At 30.8% G+C, this 23,047-nt stretch overlaps 2 protein-coding genes across 11 annotated transcripts in view; one reads left to right on the plus strand and one right to left on the minus strand.

The window, feature by feature from the left end:
- LOC142324887 (uncharacterized) overlaps positions 1-6,611 on the minus strand; it is a 55,847-nt gene extending 49,236 nt beyond the window's left edge. For 2 of the 5 annotated variants that reach the window (XM_075365978.1, XM_075365974.1), the window contains exon 1: positions 6,365-6,611. The gene's annotated coding sequence lies outside the window, so the exon portion shown is untranslated. The other 3 variants (XM_075365977.1, XM_075365973.1, XM_075365975.1) reach the window with 2 other exon arrangements.
- LOC142324888 (Golgi-specific brefeldin A-resistance guanine nucleotide exchange factor 1-like) lies at positions 3,501-23,047 on the plus strand. Of its 6 annotated transcripts, none has more exons than XM_075365981.1 (4): positions 3,501-3,634; positions 18,857-18,970; positions 19,412-19,581; positions 22,809-23,047. In XM_075365981.1, exons 2-4 carry the CDS (start codon positions 18,948-18,950, stop codon positions 22,901-22,903), a joined length of 288 nt encoding a protein of 95 aa, XP_075222096.1. In that variant the 5' UTR covers positions 3,501-3,634; positions 18,857-18,947; the 3' UTR covers positions 22,904-23,047. The 6 variants fall into 6 exon arrangements, with proteins under 6 accessions (XP_075222096.1, XP_075222098.1, XP_075222095.1 ...); XM_075365983.1 differs by lacking the exon at positions 3,501-3,634 and adding an exon at positions 17,036-17,166; XM_075365980.1 differs by lacking the exon at positions 3,501-3,634 and adding an exon at positions 17,048-17,192.

Raw genomic sequence — 23,047 nt, forward strand, 5'->3', positions numbered from 1 at the left:
TAAGCTATTTTGGGTGCCGAACCCAGGAGCTCAAGTAAATCAGTATATTTTTGATAACGATACAGATGCGAATTATTTTCTTAGCACGATTCATTCTCGTTACCCGACTTAAAACTTAATTAAATATGATATATAAAATGTATTTTACTCCGTTAACAACCTAAATTGTTTCTTTTTTCGATATTGTTTAGAGCTATTTAGAACTTACTTGGATAAATTATTAAGGCATAAATACAACAAATTTATTTATTTATTATTATTAAATTTATTAATTTATTTTGTAACATTATTAATTTATTTTTGGGTTCTAACATTTTTAATCTAATATAACTTGAATAATACATACATAGAATAAAACAACAGCCAATTATTGTTTCAAAAATTGTAATAAAAAAATAAATACAACTCACCTTAATCGGTAATAAGAAATATCTCAGTAAAAAGATGTAAATTGGATGACGTCATGTTAACTGGACTACGTATTCAGTCGTCTATCTACCGATAATTCCCGCCAGTAACTAACTACAAGACAAAACATCTCGGTGAATTTCGTTAGTTTACACTTACGCTTCTCCATCCCCCCCCCCCCCAACCTGAATCAACCGTCATCGAAAGACACAAACCACTTGTTTTAAACAACAAAATAATAATGAAAAATTATTACATCTAAAATTCGGTTCGCAAACTGTTTCTTTTACCGTCAATTTTTTTTTTAAACATTAGACCATCGGTTACACGTCCTCTAATATTAAATTGTTTTTAAAATTTACTATCGATCTCGCCTGACTTATAATTAGATAAAATATTAAAGAGAATAAATTTTCACTTAAAACTATAAATGGACATATTACTACAACAGCCAACCGTACACAAAGGGGTTATAACGAGATTTTTACTTATTATTTAATTACATGTATAATCATTTTATATACGTAATCAAGTTCAATATATAGTACAATACAATTTTGTTATTAAGTGTTACTATATTTTTTAAATATCAAATCAGGAATTTAAAAAAAACAGTATTAACCTTTTTTAGATGTAACATGACCTCCGTGCTATTAACGTAAAAGTTCCAGATTCGATACCCGGTTACATCTAGGAAATAGGACCTCAGAAATGGGTCGGCCTGAGACTGTACAAGACTACACTGCATGTACACTCGTACATATCATCCTCTGATGTATTATCTAAACGGTAATTACCGGAAGCTAAACAGAAAAAAAAGAAAAAGATTAACCGGATTAAAAAAAACTGTAGGTACTGGGTTCGGCTCTTTGAATTAATGTTTTTTTTTTTTGTTTTTTTAATATTTCATTCTTAATTTGCACATAAAAATAATTCTTAACCAGACAAGAAATATAAAAACAAATAAATAAAAACTATCAGAACACAAAGTGTTTCACACAAAGCTTAAAGTTGCACGTTTTATTTTATATTTTTGACTTTATTTCCTGCCACTGGGTAAAGGGATATATAAAAGCGATAAGACTCTGTTAACCTTGAACGTACGTGATTGGAGTGAGGAACGGTTACATAACTGTGTACAGCAACAAAACGCTGACAGGGCGGCAAGGAACTTTTATCTTCATCACGCACTATAAAAACAAATATTCATAATCCATTTTATCTTAAATAATTTATTAATATCAATTTACAACATTAATATCCAGTTATTTTTTCTCTTTAATTATGAAATAAGGATGGCAGTTAACGGTTTGGAAAGAAACATAGTTATTATTACTTTTTTTTTTTAACCTCCGGGATCACCGTTAGGTATTACTTTCAGAGAATAGGATGAATGATTTGTAGCGTGTGTGAAAATGCCATGCCTGACCGGGATTCGAACCCGGGATCTCCGGATGAAAGGCCGAGACGCTACCACTCGCGTCACGGAGGCCGGTTATAGTTAGTATACTTGATTACTTTTTTTTATAATCTTAATTTATTTTTCTCGGAAAACTACAAAAAAAAAAATCATTTAAAATAATGTAATTCTAAATAAATTATATTGAAAGTAGTTTAAAAGTGTTATAATATAAAAAACCCCTTTCGGCACACCGGAAGGCGAAGGTAGATTTCACCGGTGCTAAGTAGGGGATAAAAGAGATTTCCACCAGATTAAAGTTAAGAAAAACTTCATATTTACTCGAAACAAAAATAATTGCACGTGAAAAAAGTTTCACATGTTTAGCGTACGACAATTTTAGCCCATCTTACAATTCCGGCAATATTTTGGTCGTCCCTTGCCGTAAGGGTTGGTCATATCAAAAATTGTTTCGGACAAAAGTTTTAGGTAATGTTTAGAGGAATAACGATCACTTTAAACCGATTCGATAATTGTGCCTATTAAGGGAGGTATGATTTTTTTTTGTCTTCAAAACCCCATGGGCCAATCGTTGGTGATATCAAAAAGCTTTACTTACATATATTTTAGGCCCTTATATGAACTTGAACAGAAGTTCAATATTTTACTTAATAAGAAAGTTATAGCGATGTTTTGTTTTTTTCGAAAAACCCACCCCATTTCCACTCCCATAGTCCGATTTTTCCCATTAACGAACTCGATCGAGATTTTGGGCAGTTATATTCTATGTATCAATTTGAAAGTGATTGGCGCAAAATTACGGCAGTTATCGTCCATAATATAAAATAAGTGAAATATATATATACTTATGATATATCGTTGAAAAGCTCTCAGTGAGGGCTTATTACTCCCAATTTTTTTGATTTTCGGCACTTTTTGTTCAGTCGATTGCAATCAAAAGGGATAGTGTACAACTAGATGTTACAACAGTCCTAAATAAAAAATTACAATAATCTAAAGCTAATCGTTTTTGAGTTATGCGAGATACGTACAAACAGACGTCACGCCAAAACTAGTAAAAATGGATTCAGGGATGGTCAAAACGGAATTTCCATTGAAATCTGAAAATTTTTCACGATCATAATATACTTTCTTTACTTCGTACAAGGAATTAAAAACTATTAACTCGAAAATTAAAACTAATGAATTCATTAATCTGTATTATTAATATAAGGAAGTAATAATAAATAAAAAACTAACATTAGTAAAATAAAAAGATGGATCTGAACAAAATTTACTTCCTGTCATAACTTTGTACGTGGTGATGATTGTGAGGGAGTGTGCACGTGAATGGGACCAGATAATAAAATTTCTAGAATGTTCCGACTCTCGTCCCGGTTCGCGCCATAATTCGTCAACAAAAAAGAACTGCGTGTGTCAAAATGTGTTACGTTGATGAAAAATTATATTTGTTTATAATATAAACAAATAAATATATAATTTTTTACCTGTTCCATTACATAAAGCAATGTAGAAAAAATAAACTATATATATATATATCAATATATATATATATATATATATATATATATATATATATATAATCTTTTCTTTCTGATAATTTGTTAAATTAGTATTACTATTATTAACGATTAAAGTTGTCAAATACACCAAATAATATTTCTTTACGATTTGTAGCGTCGTTATTAAAGCCGTATCAAATTTTGTTTACTTGATTATTTGTATTTGGCGAATATTATTAATATTTAGGAATATTTTAAACGAATCTAAACGACCGTTCAGAAAAGAATTCAACATGTAAACCAGGTAAGTTCTTTTAAAATTCTTATAAAATTTATATATAGATTACTTTATACATAATAAAAATAATTTGCTTTCAAGTAAGTTATACATTTCTCTTTTAGTATACACTAAAAGAGAGGTTTCCGATTCTTTTGTAGACTAAATTTTTTGTATTTAATTTCTATTTAAATGTCCTCTAATAATTGCTACTTATTAATTATTTCGGGTGTCAATATTTTATTTAAATTCTGTTTTTTGTTTTTAAAAAAAATCTAGATTTATGTTAATAACAAAATCTTTTATCTGTGTCTGCATTTGATGATTAATAAATTAGCTATATATTTTAAAAAGGTAAAATGGCCTTTATTGTTACATGAAATACTTTAAAAATATTTTCTCGCTTTTTTTAAACTTACATTGATGTGTTTTGCAGATCAAAACGGTCGGTTTTTATGTTAGGTGGTCATATTTATTATTAATTTTTTTTGCAACAAAAATTTATTTTGATTTTTTTAAATATTTTTTATTAAGCGTGATAACTTACAATTGTACAATGAATCCAACTTTTAAAATTCACCTGCATGTATTAACTAAATAACATAGCCAACAGTACATAAACGGTTAATGATGAGGCCTTCAATTATTTAATTTTATGTAATATTCAGTATGTATATATATAATTACAACCGCGCACGTAAACATGATGATTGCACATATACATAAAAGCACATTCGGGTGCGTGCTTCAGTTATTTTTTTTTGCCAAAAATTACAATTTTCTATTTTAATTTAAAGCAGAAATTTAAAAAAATCGAGTAGTGTAATTAACAATAGACATGTAATGTCGCCCCGTCCAAGTCACTGAAAGCGTGCTTGCTTGCTACATCTTACACCAAAAGGTCTTGTGTTCTGTGTTTGTTTAGACATTTATATACTTTGTTCTTATTTATATATTTACTAGCTGCAGGGCTAAACGATTTAATTTCCGGATAAACAAGATCCGGTCGATCAATAGCGTATTCGATGCGTTAAACAGTTAGTGCTCGATTTGCTGATACATACGCCGTTTGAATCGTGAAAATCGGACGAGCTGTTAATTAATATTAAATATATATATAAATAAATAAATAATATGTAATTTAAATGTGTTATTTACATTAAATATGTAATTTAACATTACATATTATAATTACATTAATTTAAAATTTAACATACAATAAATGGAATACTCGAGCGAATGCATAGTTGGTAGTTACAGTGTTAGATAACTTTTTTTTTAACCAACATAGAATGGAGGACCGAGTCCTATTAAAATGTACAAAAAAAAATTATTTCGTGCAAAATTGTTGCAAACTTCAGGCTTTATTTTTGTCTTAATGTATATAGTTTAGGCTTCAGAATTTTATTTTTTTGTATGAAACGACAAAACCTAATGCGAAAATAATAAAAAACATGAAATAATTGTTGACATTGATTTCAAATACACACGCATGCGCGCGCGCGCACACACACAAAACACACACACACACACACACACACACACACATATACACCATGGCGGATAGTAGCGCCTTTCTCTGCAATCCCGAAAAGTTTTGAATTCAAATTAAAATATATATATATATATATATATATATATATATATGTGTGTGTGTGTGTGTGTGTGTGTGTGCGCGCGCGCAATTGTTTTAACTATTGTGGAAAACGAGCGTTCATTAGTACATGTTACCGGAAGAGTCGCTAAAACTTGTAAGAGAAAATTGATATTCGGCAAATATTATTTATTGCAACGATCAAATATTTCAATAACTTCTAGATCGTATTTTAAATTTAACGACTTCATCTCCTCGCGCCAAATAAGATACTCCGCTTGGAGGACAGATTCAGAACATTTATTATCATAATACATCGCTAAGATTTTTAGTTCATCCCCTTTTCTAGCACTAGCTGATTCTAGCAAAAGAACTTGAAAACTTTATGAAGCTTCTTGGAATGCCCTTTAACTGTCTACGCATGCGTTTGGATTGCGATAAGCAAGTGTTGCATTTCTGGCTTGCGGGGAATCCCCCAAGAAAGGGGTCAAACCATTTTTGGTGGGAGGGGGTCGGAGGGACCGCTTCCGACTAGGTTATATATTATATCAACATAACCTTTTGTTTTCTCTTGGTTAACCTCCGGTTCAACCGTTAGGCATTGCTTCAGAGGATGAGATGAATGATTTGTAGCGTGCGTGAAAATGCGATGCCTTTCTTTTTCCTGTTTGGCCTCCGGTAATTACCGTTCAGATAATACTTCAAAGGATGATATGTATAAGTGTAAATGAATTGTAGTCTTGTACAGTCTCAGTTCGACCATTCCTGAGATGTGTGGTTAATTGAAACCCAACCACCAAAGAACACCGGTATCCACGATCTAGTATTCAAATCTGACTTTACTTGGATTTGAACGCTGGAACTCTCACTTCCAAATCAGTTGATATGGGAAGACGAGTACACCACGAGACCAACGAGATTGGGTGCAACATAACCTTGTATCAACATAACCTAACCGAACATAACTTACGCAAGCTACCCTCTTATAACTAATGTTAAATACATATTTTATGAATACCTTCTTATAACTAATGTTAAATACATATTTTATGAATGTTGTATGGAGAATATGTAAAATGATCGGTATATAATAGATCGCTATATATTTGTTAAATTCTTCAACAATGGAGGCGATTATACGTATTAATAGTTTATATACGTACGTGCAGGTGATTATACATACAAATATGTTTAATAGTTTGAAAATGCTTTAAACCACTTAAAAACTTGAGCTTGTAACAGAGCATCATTTCCATACGCCCGTTTTAATTTTGAAAAGGTTTCAGTAGCAGTCTCACATAGTTTAACACAAAACTTAATTGCAAACGGTTGCTCATAATTAGTATCACTCATTTTTGTAACGCACAAGAAAAACTCATTTCACGAAAAGTTTGTTAACATCTCATATACTGCAACAATATACTAAAAATATTTATACCTAATATAAATCAGCTGTTCATATAACCATATGTTTATGTAACTTTGCAGTGTTGTCACTTTGGCTGCAAAAAAAAAACTAGTGTCTACTTTATTTAGAGACACGTAAATAAAATATTTTTATAAAAACAAAAACTTATTCATTATTTCTTTTGAATTAAACCCATTTTTATTATCAATTCTAGTTTTATTCATGTTTGCGACTACAATCTTTCTAGATTTAGAATTTGAAATCTAAGCAATGAAAACTGAATTATTCCTTTATTATATAAAAAATTCATTTAATAATATAGCCTTGCATTGATTTATTAATAATTAATTATTAATCTCCACAAAAATGTTTGAATTAAAACCGGAAAGTATACAAAATTTTATTTCACTAATAACTTCTGATTTTTTCATATTTTTATTTTTTATTGTTATTATTTTTTGTAAAACTTCCACAATCTGAGGTTAATATTTTTTTTTTTTGTCTTTAGTCATTTGACTGGTTTGATGCAGCTCTCCAAGATTTCCTATCTAGTCCTAGACGTTTCATTTCAGTATACCCTCTACATCTTACATCCCTAACAATTTGTTTTACATATTTCAAACGTGGCCTGCCTACACAATTTTTTCCTTCTACCTGTCCTTCCAATATTAAAGCAACTATTCCAAGATACCTTAGTATGTGGCCTATAAGTCTGTCTCTTCTTTTAACTATATTTTTCCAAATGCTACTTTCTTCATCTATTTGCCGCAATACCTCTTCATTTGTCACTTTATCCACCCATCTGATTTTTAACATTCTCCTATAGCACCACATTTCAAAAGCTTCTAATCTTTTCTTCTCAGATACTCCGATTGTCCAAGTTTCACTTCCATATAAAGCGACACTCCAAACATATACTTTCAAAAATCTTTTCCTGACATTTAAATTCATTTTTGATGTAAACAAATTATATTTCTTACTGAAGGCTCGTTTAGCTTGTGCTATTCGGCATTTTATATCGCTCCTGCTTCGTCCATCTTTAGTAATTTTACTTCCCAAATAACAAAATTCTTCTACCTCCATAATCTTTTCTCCTCCTATTTTCACATTCAGTGGTCCATCTTTGTTATTTCTACTACATTTCATTACTTTTGTTTTCTTCTTGTTTATTTTCATGCGATAGTTTTTGCGTAGGACTTCATCTATGCCGTTCATTGTTTCTTCTAAATCCTTTTTACTCTCTGCTAGAATTACTATATCATCAGCAAATCGTAGCATCTTTATCTTTTCACCTTGTACTGTTACTCCGAATGTAAATTGTTCTTTAACATCATTAACTGCTAGTTCCATGTAAAGATTAAAAAGTAACGAAGATAGGGAACATCCTTGTCAGACTCCCTTTCTTATTACGGCTTCTTTCTTATGTTCTTCAATTATTACTGTTGCTGTTTGGTTCCTGTACATGTTAGCAATTGTTCTTCTATCTCTGTATTTGAACCCTAATTTTTTAAAAATGCTGAACATTTTATTCCAGTCTATGTTATCGAATGCGTTTTCTAGGTATATAAACGCCAAGTATGTTGGTTTGTTTTTCTTTAATCTTCCTTCTACTATTAATCTGAGGCCTAAAATTGCTTCCGTTGTCCCTATACTTTTCCTGAAACCAAATTGGTCTTCTCCTAACACTTCTTCCACTCTCCTCTCAATTCTTCTGTATAGAATTCTAGTTAAGATTTTTAATGCATGACTAGTTAAATTAATTGTTCTGTATTCTTCACATTTATTAATTATATTGATTTATTAATAATTATTAATAAATCAATATATTTAAATTAGAAAAAATAAATATATGAACATGAAGTCGGATTCGAAACGATGTGCCTTTTGCTTGTAAGATCCAAATATTTTATTAATTAAAAATTTATTTGGCTATAACTCTGGAACCAATGAAAACAAGTACCACTTATTATGTATTGTTGAAAAGCTCTCAATGAGGGCTTTTTTTAGAAAAAGGTCAAAATCCAAATGTTTAGGATTTTGCCCTTTTTTGGACACGTTTGATTTATTTGATTGCAATCAAAAGGAGAGGTGAACAACTAGATGTTACAACAGTTGTAAATCCAAATTTTCAACATTCTACAACTAATTGTTTCCGAGTTTCCAAGCGAAGGGTTGGGCAGATTTTAATTTCCTTTTCACCAAAGTTCATTATTTTTTTTGGGTTGTCAATTAATGCAATTAAATGTAACTATTGCCATTTAAGATTTTTATGTTGAGGTAGGTGTAGCGGAAAGGATGGATTCCACCTGTTTGAAAATAATTTTAAAAAGGTTCCCCACGAGAATGTTGTACATGTATGCAAATAAAAATACGATGGGACTGATAGCTGTTGAATAATAAATGCAGTAACTTTTCAATTAATCACCTGCTATGAATATTTAAACCAGAATTATGAATGCTATTATATAATTGTTTTAATATATAAATTATTTTATATTATATAAAATATTAGTCAAATATAACACTATGAAAACATAAAACATTATTTTGGATGTCATAACCTGATAATTAAAATAAAGTGAAAGAAGTAGTTTGATGTAATACTTTAGATATAATTACATAACTTCAAATAAACATGCTCCTAGTCTCAACTGCTGCAAATTTATTGATTAGTTTCTCAAATTTACGCTATTGTCGGTAACCTCCCGCTTCAAATTCAGCAAAGCCAAGGCTGAAAACTTTACTGTCTCGCTGATGATCTCAGGTAGGCAGGATAAGTTTTAACTTTAACCTTTCGTAACTGGCACTGGATGTTGTAAGTCAGTAAGTCAGTCTGGAAGACCGGCTTCCAGATTTGGAAATACATTATCCCCAAACTACACGATGAAGTGTAGCAGGTCCGCTGGTATCGAAATCTTAACATCAGCCCTTGTGTTGAGTAGCATTCACCAGTCCATTATTTCACTGAACATCTCCAAGCCATCCAACCTGCCCATAAAAATGCATCTCTGCTTCAAGCTACTTTCATTAGTTGCATACATATTTGCAAACATTTGTATGTAAAAGAAAGTCAAAACTGATTTCAGTTTTTTCAAGCTTGCTCTGTGTATAAAAGGTCATGGTCAAACTCTTCAACAAGCTTCAGAACTATAAAATTTCCAGTGTTTCTGTCACTCCTGTTTTTCACTTTCAGTGATAGTTTCTTTTTCTGCAGTCTCTTATGGGCAAATTTTGTTTGGCTAAATATTCTATGCAGGGTTACACCTTTTAAATACTTGTTAACATTTCTCTTTCTCTTTAACAATGTGATTTTGAAGCTGTGCAACTATTAAACCTTTTTTTATCAGTCTTATTTTCACGTTGTGAAAGAATTTTAATACCTTTGAGAATTCTCATGTTCAATAATTTTGTCTGTTTTTTTCAATTATATAAACCATTTTCAGTTTCCAGAGAAGAACAGTTACTGACTGCATCTTTTGATGGGAAAAGCAGATACAAAAAACAAAATGCTGCACCCTTCACAGAGGAATGTACCGATGAAGATCAACTCACCGTACCTCCTTTTTGTAATTTTTTTTGTAAATCATAACAAAGTCACTGATTTGTGTAAAAGCCCCAGCACTATTCTGAAAATAGATTTACCCTCTTTGTACTATTTCTATACTAATGCAAATTTTGAAGGTGATTAAACTTCATATATCCAAAATTTTGAAGGTGAATCACATCATCTACAATTTTTGTATATTTTGGCTTGTCTTGTTGAACCGGATCAGGTAAATCATTATCCAAATCTTCTTCAGAATCTTCTGATGAACCTTGGTATTCCATTTTATCTAAATCTGGCTGTTTTGAATCAATCTCATTACTCTACCTCTCTCTTCCAAGGCTTTTAGTAGAGCAAGAGATGTAATTCTCATTACAACCCCTATTGATTTTGATGTCAATAATTAAGAATTTTTTCCTTTTTTCAAAAGCAGTCAGAACTTTGCTTGAATTCACATATTCTTCGTCTTGGGTCTTCCTTTTGCTCAACTTGATTTTTTTCTGTTGCCCTCATTTCATTTTATTGAATATCTGTAAAAAATAGAAATATAAAATTAATAACCGATCAAGTTCCATCATGATTCATTTTGGAACTTAATGATTGTTATTCATTATGTTTTGAATGAGTATAATTTGAAATTTGTTCCATATCTTAACCTACGAATGGACAAACATTAATTTCAAAATGAAACTGTAAGTGCATTTAAGCAGCGAAAACATTCCATTCTGAAGTTATATAACATTGATTTGACATCCCCAGATGCTGCCCTCAGGGACAGATGTGTCCCCTCTTACCACTTTAGTGTAGTAGTTTGTATTTGATTCCTGGCAAAGATTAAATTTCTTTTCACCTTACATTTTATCCTTGCATATCTTGTTAAATTCATGTGTAACATATCACCAAGTACAACAAGCTAAAATAAAAAATAACATACTTACTGTTATCTTTATTTTGATTTTATTTGCCACGTTATAATCTATAATCCAGAAATAAGTAAATTGATAAATGGCATTGGTTCTTATGTTTCTCCAAAAACAGTATATTGTTTACACAAATATCATGTATGGGAATAATCATCCTTGCAGACTACTTCAAGCTATACCTGTTTAGGCAATACAGCAAGAAAAATTGTTTCCGAAGTGTTTTTAAAGTAGGAAATAGTTCTGAAGGACAGATTCTTATCAATGCTTTGTTTCCTATATTGCTGGAGCAAAGGAATTGTTAATCTAGAGTGGGAAATCAACATAGCTTGATAGGATTTATGAAATGTATCGATGTACCACAGTGAAACTTTATTTTAGCCCTGTAACCAGTAATTATGTTAAAAATATGGTATGGTGTATGGATAAATTTGTTAAGATTGATGAAATCATGCATGCAAAATGCAAAGATAAAACTTTGGACATTTTTTACACAAGTGAGTTTTCAGAAAAATCTGTTAGAGACTAAGTAAGCATTCATTTGAAAAGGACTTGACTGAAACATTAAGAGGGTAATTTAAACGATTAATCGAACCGTGTTCCTTCCATAAAATGAATTCAAAATGCCTAGGTGCTTGCAAACTGTAGGTCGCCAGTTATGATAAAAAAATGGCCGGATCCAACTGATGGTACCCACAGTCAGCATAAAAACAAAGAAATAAAAATTAAGGTACGCTTACATAGCACCTCAATAGTCTGGTTCAAGTAGAGCGGCAAGTGAAAACCAAGAATGCTTATCTGACAGATTTGCCAAATTGCCACCACAATAAATAAGTAGACATATTTATTTAACAATATTTAAAAATAATGAAAAAATTCATATTACGAGTGTAAGATTTTTCAATGGGATTGTTCAGTTGATAAGAACCCGCAGCATTATATTTATGTTGAAGGCCAATCTGTAACAATCTCTGGATGATCACCTTTCTCCACTAAAAATAATGAAAAGTTGACAAAATATTATTTAAGCATATGCTAATTTGGTTTTTACACGACTGCTCTAAATGGATTGTAATGTATTTAGGGTGTGTGAGTGTATATATCTGTTCCACCATAGCAGCTCAGTGGCTGAAGTGATTTAGATGGATGACAATATGTTGGAATCCTTACATTACCGGAGTTGTGTAGGCTACAAAAAAAAAATTATATATATATTTATTTATTAAATATATATATATATCAAATTGTTTAATCATTTCTAGGTTATATAGTAATAATACGTTTTCTACAACGTTGTGAACGTCATAAAAAATATACACAGAAAATTATTGTAAGAGTTTAGGAGAAAAGGTTTTGTCAATGTTATTTTAAAAATTAATATTTAGGTTGGAACACCATGATGAAACATGATTACACGTTAAATTATTTACCATTAATATTTTAATTAAAGACTGTATGGAAACAAGCTTGTGCTTAGTGTATGCTTTTTTTTAGTTATTTACACATTTATCCAGATTTGTATTTCAATAACAAAGAATTGAACTAAAAAACTGAAAAACTTACAAAAAACATACGCTTGTATCTTATATCTATTTACATATAAATACATATGTAAACAAAACCCTTTTTTTAATGATTTTATTTTTCCACTACTTTTTGAATAAAGTTGCTGCTAATTTGAAATTATATTCATATAATAATTTATTATTAAATTCACACGCAGCAAGTTTTTTAATAAGTAATTTGATATTAACTACATCAAATGCACAACGAAAGTCAGTATAAATTGCATCAAGATAATTACCATCATTTAGTCCATCAACAGTATCTTTCATATATACATACATACAAGTTTATTCGCGTAGATTTACCTTCTAAAAAACCATGTTGTTCAGGAACTATATAAATTTCTTTATGCGAAGTGTGATTTTCATACAAATTAACCTAAGATCTTTGCAAAAATATTGTATTTGCTGAGAGCAATAATTATCGATATCTGAATGTCATCATCTTTAAATAATAGGCATGTTTCAGCTTACGTTGTGAAATAAAACCTCAATTTTTGAACTGTAAAGTATTTATTAATACCACACACCACACTATTAAACTTTTAATTACAGATTATGAGCTACACTGGTAGTAACAGAGGCCGTAGGAAGGCGTGTAATCACTCTTAACTCATAGCAGACAGCTGGTGACTAGTCTTCACACATCAATCACTTCCTCCACTGCCTAACTGATTGGGAAAAACCTCAACAGGATATATGTAACAAATTTTTGAAACGCTAGGAAAAAGAAGATTATTTAAAGAACGATTGAAGAACTTAGTTAAAAGCTGTACAAAAAAGGCAGAGAATTTCTTCACTAAAAGAGGATGAATATATTCTGGGCTTGTCAAAGCCTTATCATTAAGTCAAATGGCCTCTTCAACATCATTCTCAGTTAAAATAATTTTTAACTGCAGCGATCATTCCAATTAAATGTAATTTCAGTTTAGAAAAAGTTTTACAATGTCAGCGCCCTTATTAGCATACCCATTTCAAAAAGCATACAAGATTGATAAGATCTCCTGTTGTTATTTTTATTAGCAAATTTAAAAAAATCTTTGGAATCATCAGATAAAGATTCCTCAACTTTAACAGTTTAATTTAATAATAAATCTTCATGACTGAGAGTATTTCTTACACTTTGTTCTTAAATAATTCTTAATAATGGAACAATTATTAAGAATTTATGTTATTTTTGAATAATATGGAACTTTTTGTTTTTAGTAATAATAATGTTATTACAGAACTGCTTCAAAAAATACATTTTTTTTATAAGTAATTTTTGGTATATGTCCTTTAAATACAGTATTTTATATATTTTTTATTAAATTACAATTTTCATCCTTGTGTAATAAAGAATTAAAATCTTTAAAATAGCTACATTCTTTCAATGTAGATATTCTTTCCACTTTCTTTAAAAATTTTCCCCAATCAGAGCATGGTATTTCCTCAGTTTTAATTGTTTTTTCTTCTTTTTGAGTATGCTGCGATTGTATTCACTTTTGCATGAGTGTGCCCAGGCAACAATTATTTGTGGTTGATAACTTGTAAATTTGTAAATTTTTCTATTAATTACATGTACATTATAATCATATCATGTTTTTTATTTTGGGTCGAACAATTATTTATCAGACCAGATATTAAGTTCATTTATATCATCTTGCAAATATTTCCCTGCTCGTTTTAAGAAGCATGATGATATTTCATTTCCTCTACACCCTCCAGTGGTTTCATCATAATTGTGCTGGTTTCATCATAATTGTGCAAAATGAATCTGTTGTTTTTGGATCATCATTGTGAAATTTAATGTCCATAGCTTTCTGAGATAAATTGATTGTTTGTTATAAAGGAACGGGATAGGCAAGAGTTTCTGTAAATCCATCATTAAAAGTTGGCTTCCTGGCCTTTTTCCATCAATTCCTGTCTTTAGCTTTCAGTTTATAGCATTTATCAGCCTCGTCCAAATGAGTGTTTTTCTTTTGTAACAAAGAAGCTCTTTCTTCCAGTGGTCTCTTTAATTGACAAATTATACTCTTTGTTAAAAACTTTAAGGGAAAGCCATTCTTTTGCCACCTCATTACTTGATTTCCATTTTGATCATGCATATGTATAAGAAAAACCACTATATGTATATTTAATCACACCCACGATATTTTTTTTTGTATTCTGTCTTTACTATAATGGCTCTCGTAAGCTGAGTATTTGTTTTATGAGCTTTTATTGCTTCAATAATATAGTTTGTGGTATTTTATTCGATGGTGCATGTTTGCCTTTATCACAACATCATACTGCTTTCAGAAACTTTTGCAAAACTATCTTCACCACCGGCATAATTATTCGTAGAGTACTTAAAAACAGACTGACAGAAATGTATTTTTTTATTTATAAATGAGAATTTATACAGTGCGTTTCATAATGTTCTTATGAGTTACAAAAATTCAGTACAAAAAAAGTATTTCACTAACCTAAATGAAAGTTGTACGAGGTGATGCGTGGACTTAAACAGAACAGTTTTTGTTAAAATCTATAAATGTTCGATATGTGCTCCTCTGGTGACACGGCACACAACACAAAAGTCTAACTCTTACCAAACTCGTTCTAACATGTCATTTTCGATAAGAGTTGATTGCATTGATTATGCAGTCCTTTACCTCGGCGATATCGTGCGGCATCGACGGGATAAACATCTTTCAGGATTATCTTTCACGTAACCCCAAGAAAGAAATCGCGTGGCGTGAGGTCTGGTGATCTTGGTGGCCACAGCATAATGTGTTGGTCTTCTTCAGACGCACTTCCTATCCAGCGCTGAGGTAATGTTGTGTTAAGGTACTGTCGAGCCTCTTTATGAAAACGGGCAGGACAACCATCTTGCTGGAAAATGAAGTCGTTGAGTAGCTGAGGCACAAGCCATAATTGTAACATATCCAGGTATATCATGCTGGTTACTGTCGTTTCCATAAAAAAAAACGGCCCGTACACTACCTCACAAGAGATCGCACAAAAAACGTTTACTTTTGGAGAATTCTGAATGCGTTCCGCATAAGCGTGTGGGTTTTCAGTTCCCTAAACTCACATGTTATGACGGTTTACTTTGCCTTTAATATGGAAAGTAACTTCATCGCTGAAAATTATCTTCTTTACAAAACACACGATCGACATTGACTTATGAGGTTGATGGACGACCGGTTGATCTTCACTTGCACAAGCAACCGGTTTCACTGAATTGTCACTTGGTGGCTCCTTATGAAATTTCAACCGAAACGCACATTGCACAGAAATTACTGACTTTGACAAGTGAAATTCTAATACACAAAACGACTTCTCGCTTCCTGTGGCAGCCATTTTCTCTACTGTCGACGCCTAGCGAGCAAATGGTTTACTAACTGCCTACTGTATGTGGAAAAAACTATTTGAACTACTCTTTCGTACAGTACTTGTTTTATTCTTATGAGTGAAATAGTTTTTTGTTAATGAATTTTTGAAACTCTGAAGAACATTATGAAATGATCTGTATACATTTGTCATTTTCCTTTGATCCTCTCTACTACAATTTCGCATTCCTCTTCTGGGTACTGGTCCTGATGAATAAATTTTTGATACAATGTACTGTCTTTTCATATCCCAAGACTTGTCTTTAGACTAAAATTTATCAAATATTTTTCCTGTCAGCCTCAATTATCAACGAGAACGTTTCATTCTGAAATCCTGTTTACAGCCAGACCCCGTAACACAACTTGCTACTAGCTTTCCCGTTGAAGAACATTACCTCACAAACATTACCTTTTCTGACATTTTAATCCAAAAAGTAGCATTTCTTTTTCTCTTTCATATTGTCCTACATTTTCTTTAGGTTCATGACCAACATGATGACCATATCAGAATTGGAATATGGCACAAATTTCTTAATGTTTTCAATCTTTTCATTAACTAGTGTTACATGAGACACCACAAGCTCTTCATGGCTTTTACATGGTAAACACTTTTAATTTTCAATAAAAGAGATATCAGAGCCTGTCAGTAGATTAAAGCTACTGTAAGGCAAATAATTGAGATCACCAATCAAATCATCCTCTGAAGTGAATGATTGTATTTCTTGAATACCTTTTAATTCATAGCCAATAACCCATTTTGTCATATGTGAAATACATCAGACTTCAGTGGTATTCGGACTACTATCGAACTGAATCATGGTTATTGTTAATAGCCTATTTTTGTTTCCAGAATCATTAAAGCAGTCGCTATTATCTGTCTTCAAAAATGCATACACCTTTTTCCTTCATCACCTTCATCAGTAGAAGAATGTACTAAAGGGAAATGCAGCTGTTTTTCCAATTTTTTTCCCATTTTCCCTAGTCTTTGCAATAAAACGTAAACTAAAACTAATCAACTGTTGAAAGATTAATACATTATTTGATCTTGAAGCCCAATTAACTGACTGCATGATTCGGGCTGTTTTTTCTTGCATCAAGTAGTTCTTTAATTGATGTAGTTCTATTTTAAATTCATTAGAAGAGAACACTATCTCTCATTTAGAGTTTACAGCTATGTATGAGGTGTTATTGTTTTTTAATGGTATTTTTATCACTTGTTCATCAAGTCTTGTTGATGATTACAGGCTTATTTTGAAAAGCTAACCTAATTTTCTAACATAACCTAGAACAATGCCTTGTATTAACTTAATATGATTACGAATTGTAACTAATTTTATTTATCCTTATTATTAGTTTTGTAAAAATTATTTCAATTATATATAATTAAGACCCCTGGTAGTAAGACATACAAATAAGAAAATGTAAGGTTACGGTTAGAAGAAAATTAAATCGATATGATATAAATATTCTGTGTCTACAAAAGTTCGTGTTAATATTACCACTAAATAATTAAAACTTAGGTCGATCAAATCTTTTAATAGCTTAAAAAGCTTCTCATCAGCCTGAAGACGTGTTAAGTTAGAATGTTTACTTATTAACATTTTAATAATTAAAGACGATAGTAATAACCTTACCTTTTGTCCAAAGCAGTTCCGATAAGATCCAAATTCATCTTTTTTGCCCTCATGACTAATTATATGCATAAACAGCTAGGTTAGATACTGCATTAATTCAAAACATAGCTGCAATAGTGGTGGACCTAACACAACCTCTTTTTAGGACAAAAGTGATAGAATAGTTATGTCCCTAGTGAGTACTGGACTTAAGAAAGGAATATTATATTTTGCTTTGAACCAAACAAACGTAACATATCATAGTTTAAATCGGTTTATCTTACTGAATGGACATAAGATATTTTTATGCTTTTATTTTTAGAGCTCTTATCTTGATTCTGTACATTGGTGGATTGTGCTGAATTTTGTTTATGCTTTTGGAAAATACACACACGCATGCACGTGCACACACACATCTTTTTAATCCATTTCTTTCTGCTTCTGTCTCTCTTTTAGGTGCTTCCTATTATCATTGTATTTCATGCACTATTTTTTTTCATGCATATATTTTTTCTATAAAGTATCAATATTCCAATTTTAATTTGTTACTTCATCAAGAAAAAGCTTCAGAAACAATCAAGTAGTCATGAAACCACATTTTGAAAATTACGACTACAGATCTTTACCTATGGGCCAGATACACAGCGTTAAAAATATCCTTTGATATGAAGAGGTCTTCTTAACATATTACAGTAATAATAATTGTATTTAGTGAAATTTTATAAGGATTGTAATCTGAAAATTTGTAGTGTAATCTGAAAATTTATGAATCGGATTAGTATTTTCTAAATGAATTGGCTGGAAAGAATTTTCCAATTCTATAAAATTCTTTCATCCTTACCTCAGAATCATGTAACATTAGAATTTTTGGTTTTACAATACGATCTCATTTTATTTATTTTGATGAAGCTGTTTCAATTTTTCATATCTATAATGATTATTATTATTAAACAATATCTGGAGTTGACAAACATACTGTTAGGTGAAAATTATATTTTTACTGGATTGGAGCAGTACAAATCTCTGAGGAAATGAAACATAACCGATCGTTACAAGAGTTGAAAACTTCCTTTTTGTAATCAGTTAGTGGTTTAATGTGATAAAGTAAAAAATGTGCGTGTAAGAAATTAATCTTAACATTGTTATTTTAGTACTTGTACTTTAAAGTAAATTGCTCATTGTTATTTATTTTTTTGAGTATGTTGTATAGATTAAACGGTATAATGAATTATTGTTTGATTTTTATTTTTAGGTATTTCTGCATCATCTTACTCCTCTTCAAACACTGTCAATGTTTACTGCACTCTGGCGGACAATAATTGATTTTATGGATAAATATATGCATGCAGATAAAAGTGATCATTTGGTAAGTGAAAAATTAAACTGACTATCGGTGATATGTATGCAAGTCAGGAACATCTTACTTAACCATTTGTTGCTCTAAATCTCATTTCTCATTTTGCTATGGTTTTTGAAACCGTGTGGATAAGTTTATCATTATTGACTTTCTACAGAACCGTTTTTCTGATCGCTGTTAGGAATTCTCATAATTTGTTGTTACGGATGTAAAATTTTTATTTTAACATTAGGTTTTTTATCATCTTTATATTTTTTATTTAATATACAGCATTTTACATATCTTTAATTTGTATATATATTTTCTACTGTTTGTTACGTTAATCAAACCGATGTTATTTGATGTGTATCGTATTCTGTTATAGTTAACGATCAGAAACATAGGTTAAATATTTTTCTGAATCTTGTTTTACGGTCTGATGTGTATAATGTATAATGTTTGTCTGTATAGTACGAGGCCATACCCGAGTCGCTGTAGAACATGTTGCTGGTTTTGGATTCAGCCAAAGTCTTTTCTAATGGTGAGGAGTATTCACCTCTTTGGACAGTCACATGGGACAAAATTTAATACATTTCTTCCTACCCTTAAGGATGAATTATTCAAAGTTCAAGCTCAACCAGGTAATCTTATTGATTTTTAATTAAATATTGAACACAATATTTACTTAAGTAATCTGTACACAGTTTTTTTACCGACTGATCTTAAAAAATAACTCTTATATTTCTCAGATGTTAAGGATGTAAAAATTAACTTTGTTCAGATTAATGTAGTAGGCTGAATCCAAAAGTAGTAGGCTGAAAAACAAAAAAATATGAAAAAAATTACTCCAAATTTATATTTAGAAGAAAGACTACCTAAAAATTAAGCTTTTCTACATAGATTTGTAATATGTACGAAGAAGAAGAGTGCATTAAAATAATTAATCAATTTCTTGTTATGCACTACCTGTACCAGTTTTTTTTTTTTTGTTGTTGTGGTAAATGTAGAACATTGATGTCAAAAGGAACCAGTCACCATTGCTTTCTCTAAAAGTATTAATTTTTACTGCTCTGCCGATCTGTGGTTCGTGAGCAGAGTGAAAAAATGATTTTATGGCTCGTACTGTATTTGAATGTCATGCTGATATGTAGTTTTGCTCAGTAAAGGCGCTGAGAATCCTATTTTCACTTCCCAATTTATCTAGTAAGCCTGTCACTGTAGCTTAATATTCATGAAAATGTTATGTTATCTTCAGCAGTGACTGATATCTCGTATTAAATTGTACGCAACCGTTACGGTTTTGTCATCTAATATACCTACACGCATATGGGTTGGCCAGATAAGGTTTTCTGGAGCCGGTAAAGTATTGTGGAATCGGGGAACTAGGAAACGGTTTGGAAAAATTAAATATTCTAATTGTGAAAAACTTAGGTCATGCGATCAAAGATATTAATAGAAGATTGAGATTGGCTGTTAAAGTACGATCAACTTATCATTCCTATGGATGTGATATCAGTAGGTTAATGGTCAGTCGATGGATGTAAACTCACTATTCAAAAGTAAAAAATTTTTATATGAAATAGATTGTGGAAAAATGTACATGAAACCAAACTTGAAGTAAATTTGGTATTCTATTCTTTAATTTTTGAATGGATTAATGAAATGTAAAACCACAGTGTGAAATTCCGTATTTAATAAATACTTTAATTGAATTCCCAGAAAATTGTTCGCTTAAAAAATGAGTAAAAGAAATTGAAAACTGTTTTTCTTATAACTAATCACCTAAGTAAATATAGAGATTGTCCCTTTATGATGCATGTAAATCATATTGGTCAGACTCAACCAGAGAGGGAGAGGGACATTTTTTTATAACTGAGGGACTGATATTGAGTTTAAAATACTCAGTTGGCATACTCTGGGATAACGTATTAAAATAAAGACCACCTGAATACTCAATTAACAATCTAAAAGTTTCATCGCGTCAGATTGCTTTCAAATTGTTTTAGTTGAGAAAGCTCTTAATTTAATTAATTTTTTACATATTGTTGTCTAACCGAGTAAATTGTTAGGATATTAGGATTGAAATACAGAGAAAGAAAATTTGTTTAGAATATGTATAAGAATTCAGTAGCTGTAATAAGATTAGAAATCTAGAAAGGTAAGCTGAAATTTAGGAAGGCCAGAAAACATTTTCTCAGACATGTTAGTCTTATCACCTTTCCTGTTCTATTTATGTTTAAAAGAAACAATTGAAGGAGAAATTTGATAAAAATCAATCAGGAAAGAAATAGAAAAAATAAGATACCAACAAGAAAGAAAATAAAGATGTTGAGATTCAATATTGATATTGCTTAAACAAGAAACCAGAAATTCTTTACGGCTAATGGTGAAATATACATTCTGATATGATATTTTGAGAAGATGAGAACTTTTTTACTGCATCGGAGGAGCGCAGATTTTGAAGTGCTAGATCTCCCTTGGATCTCTGAATTACTCTTGAAGCAGAATGTTTTATTGGATACTTTGAATCCCAGTGCCACGTTTTCTGTCTTCTTCAATTCTGAAAAGGCTTACAAATTGACTGGCTGAATAGATATGCTGCGCATCTTAAAAGAATGGGATGTAGATGCAATTTTCTGGGCTTCATAGTAAGATTCCTTGAGAACAATTTTTTTAACTTCAGAACCATTTACACTGGAAAATGTACCTTAAAGTACTGATGTTCTATAATTTTATTTTCTTTGGCTGTAAACAACACTATAAAATTGATTAAAAACCGCCTTCATGTGTTCATTATATGTAAATGATTTAACAGCCTACATCCATCGGCAGCTGCAAAACGTTTGCTTCAAAACTTCATTTATGAACGAGTCATAAGGTGAAATTATCTAAATTAACAAATAAATCTCAGTATCACTCCACATAAATTTAGGTCTGCTTTATGAATGCATTGCCTGAATTAAACGTGTAAGAGAACTCAGTGTAAAATTCAGTGTTTAAAACATTTTGATAGGTTAACAAGTAACAGCATAATATTTACAGTAACAGCTTTTGGGGTGCAGATGAAATGTGTACTTAAATTTTACTGAATCTTGGTAATGTCTAAATTCGATTAGTAGTTTACTCCTCAGAGTGTACAATTCTTGGGATGTTGGATCTCCATTCATAAAATTTTATTTGATTTGCTACCGGATCATTCCTGTCTAGTCAAATAGTAAGCACTTTAATGAAGAATGGTGAGCCTTCCCCTCTCTGGTTGTCTGACCAATAATGATTTACACGCATCATAAAGGGACAATCTTAGCATCTTCTGTGTGATTTTGTTTTTATTTTCAGTCTTAATCCACAGATTCCCATCTAATTTAGTTTTATGATTATTCAAGCTTGGGGAATGTTTGTTTTATCTTTCCTTAGTATGAAACTACATGCTACATTTACTGTTCATTAGTATATTTACTTAGGTGATTAGTTAAAAGAAAAACAGACAATAAGCTGTAGTATTATTATAGAATTTCTGCAATAAAGATACTTCTTTATAAGGTGAAGCGATTTACATTGATGGATTTAACCAGAGCAGTTACATTAGATGTTCCTTTATGGCCTATTTTCTCGGATACAGATTTTATGTATTTGTCTTACCGGTGCAAGCATACCGGAGACATGTCATCTTCTATCTTTCAAAAAAAGTGTGTGTGATTGTGTGTTGCTTCTTACACAATTATTTATTCTTTAGTATAATGTAGTATTTAGTACGATTCAGTATAATTATTTATTTTATTTACTTATATATCTATTGTTCTGTATCTACTTTTATTATAACTTATGTTATGTTCATGAATTAGCTTTAACTTAACGGTTTTATTTACAGGAATATCAAGCATGCCATTATTGTTAACCGTTAATCTGCTGGAGAATTCAACTTTACCTACAGTACCTGTATTAGCACCACCAAACAGTCAATAATTATAGATATTTTTAATGAAACTTAGTTGTTCAAAGGTTTTTATTGTAAATTCGAATAATGCATTTAGCGACAGAAAGTGTAAAACAATTTTGAATGTAATTATACATGATGGTCTGAATACAATTATATAATTTTTTAAATGA

Source organism: Lycorma delicatula, chromosome 5 (assembly GCF_047948215.1).
Source record: "Lycorma delicatula isolate Av1 chromosome 5, ASM4794821v1, whole genome shotgun sequence".
NCBI lineage: Eukaryota > Metazoa > Arthropoda > Insecta > Hemiptera > Fulgoridae > Lycorma > Lycorma delicatula.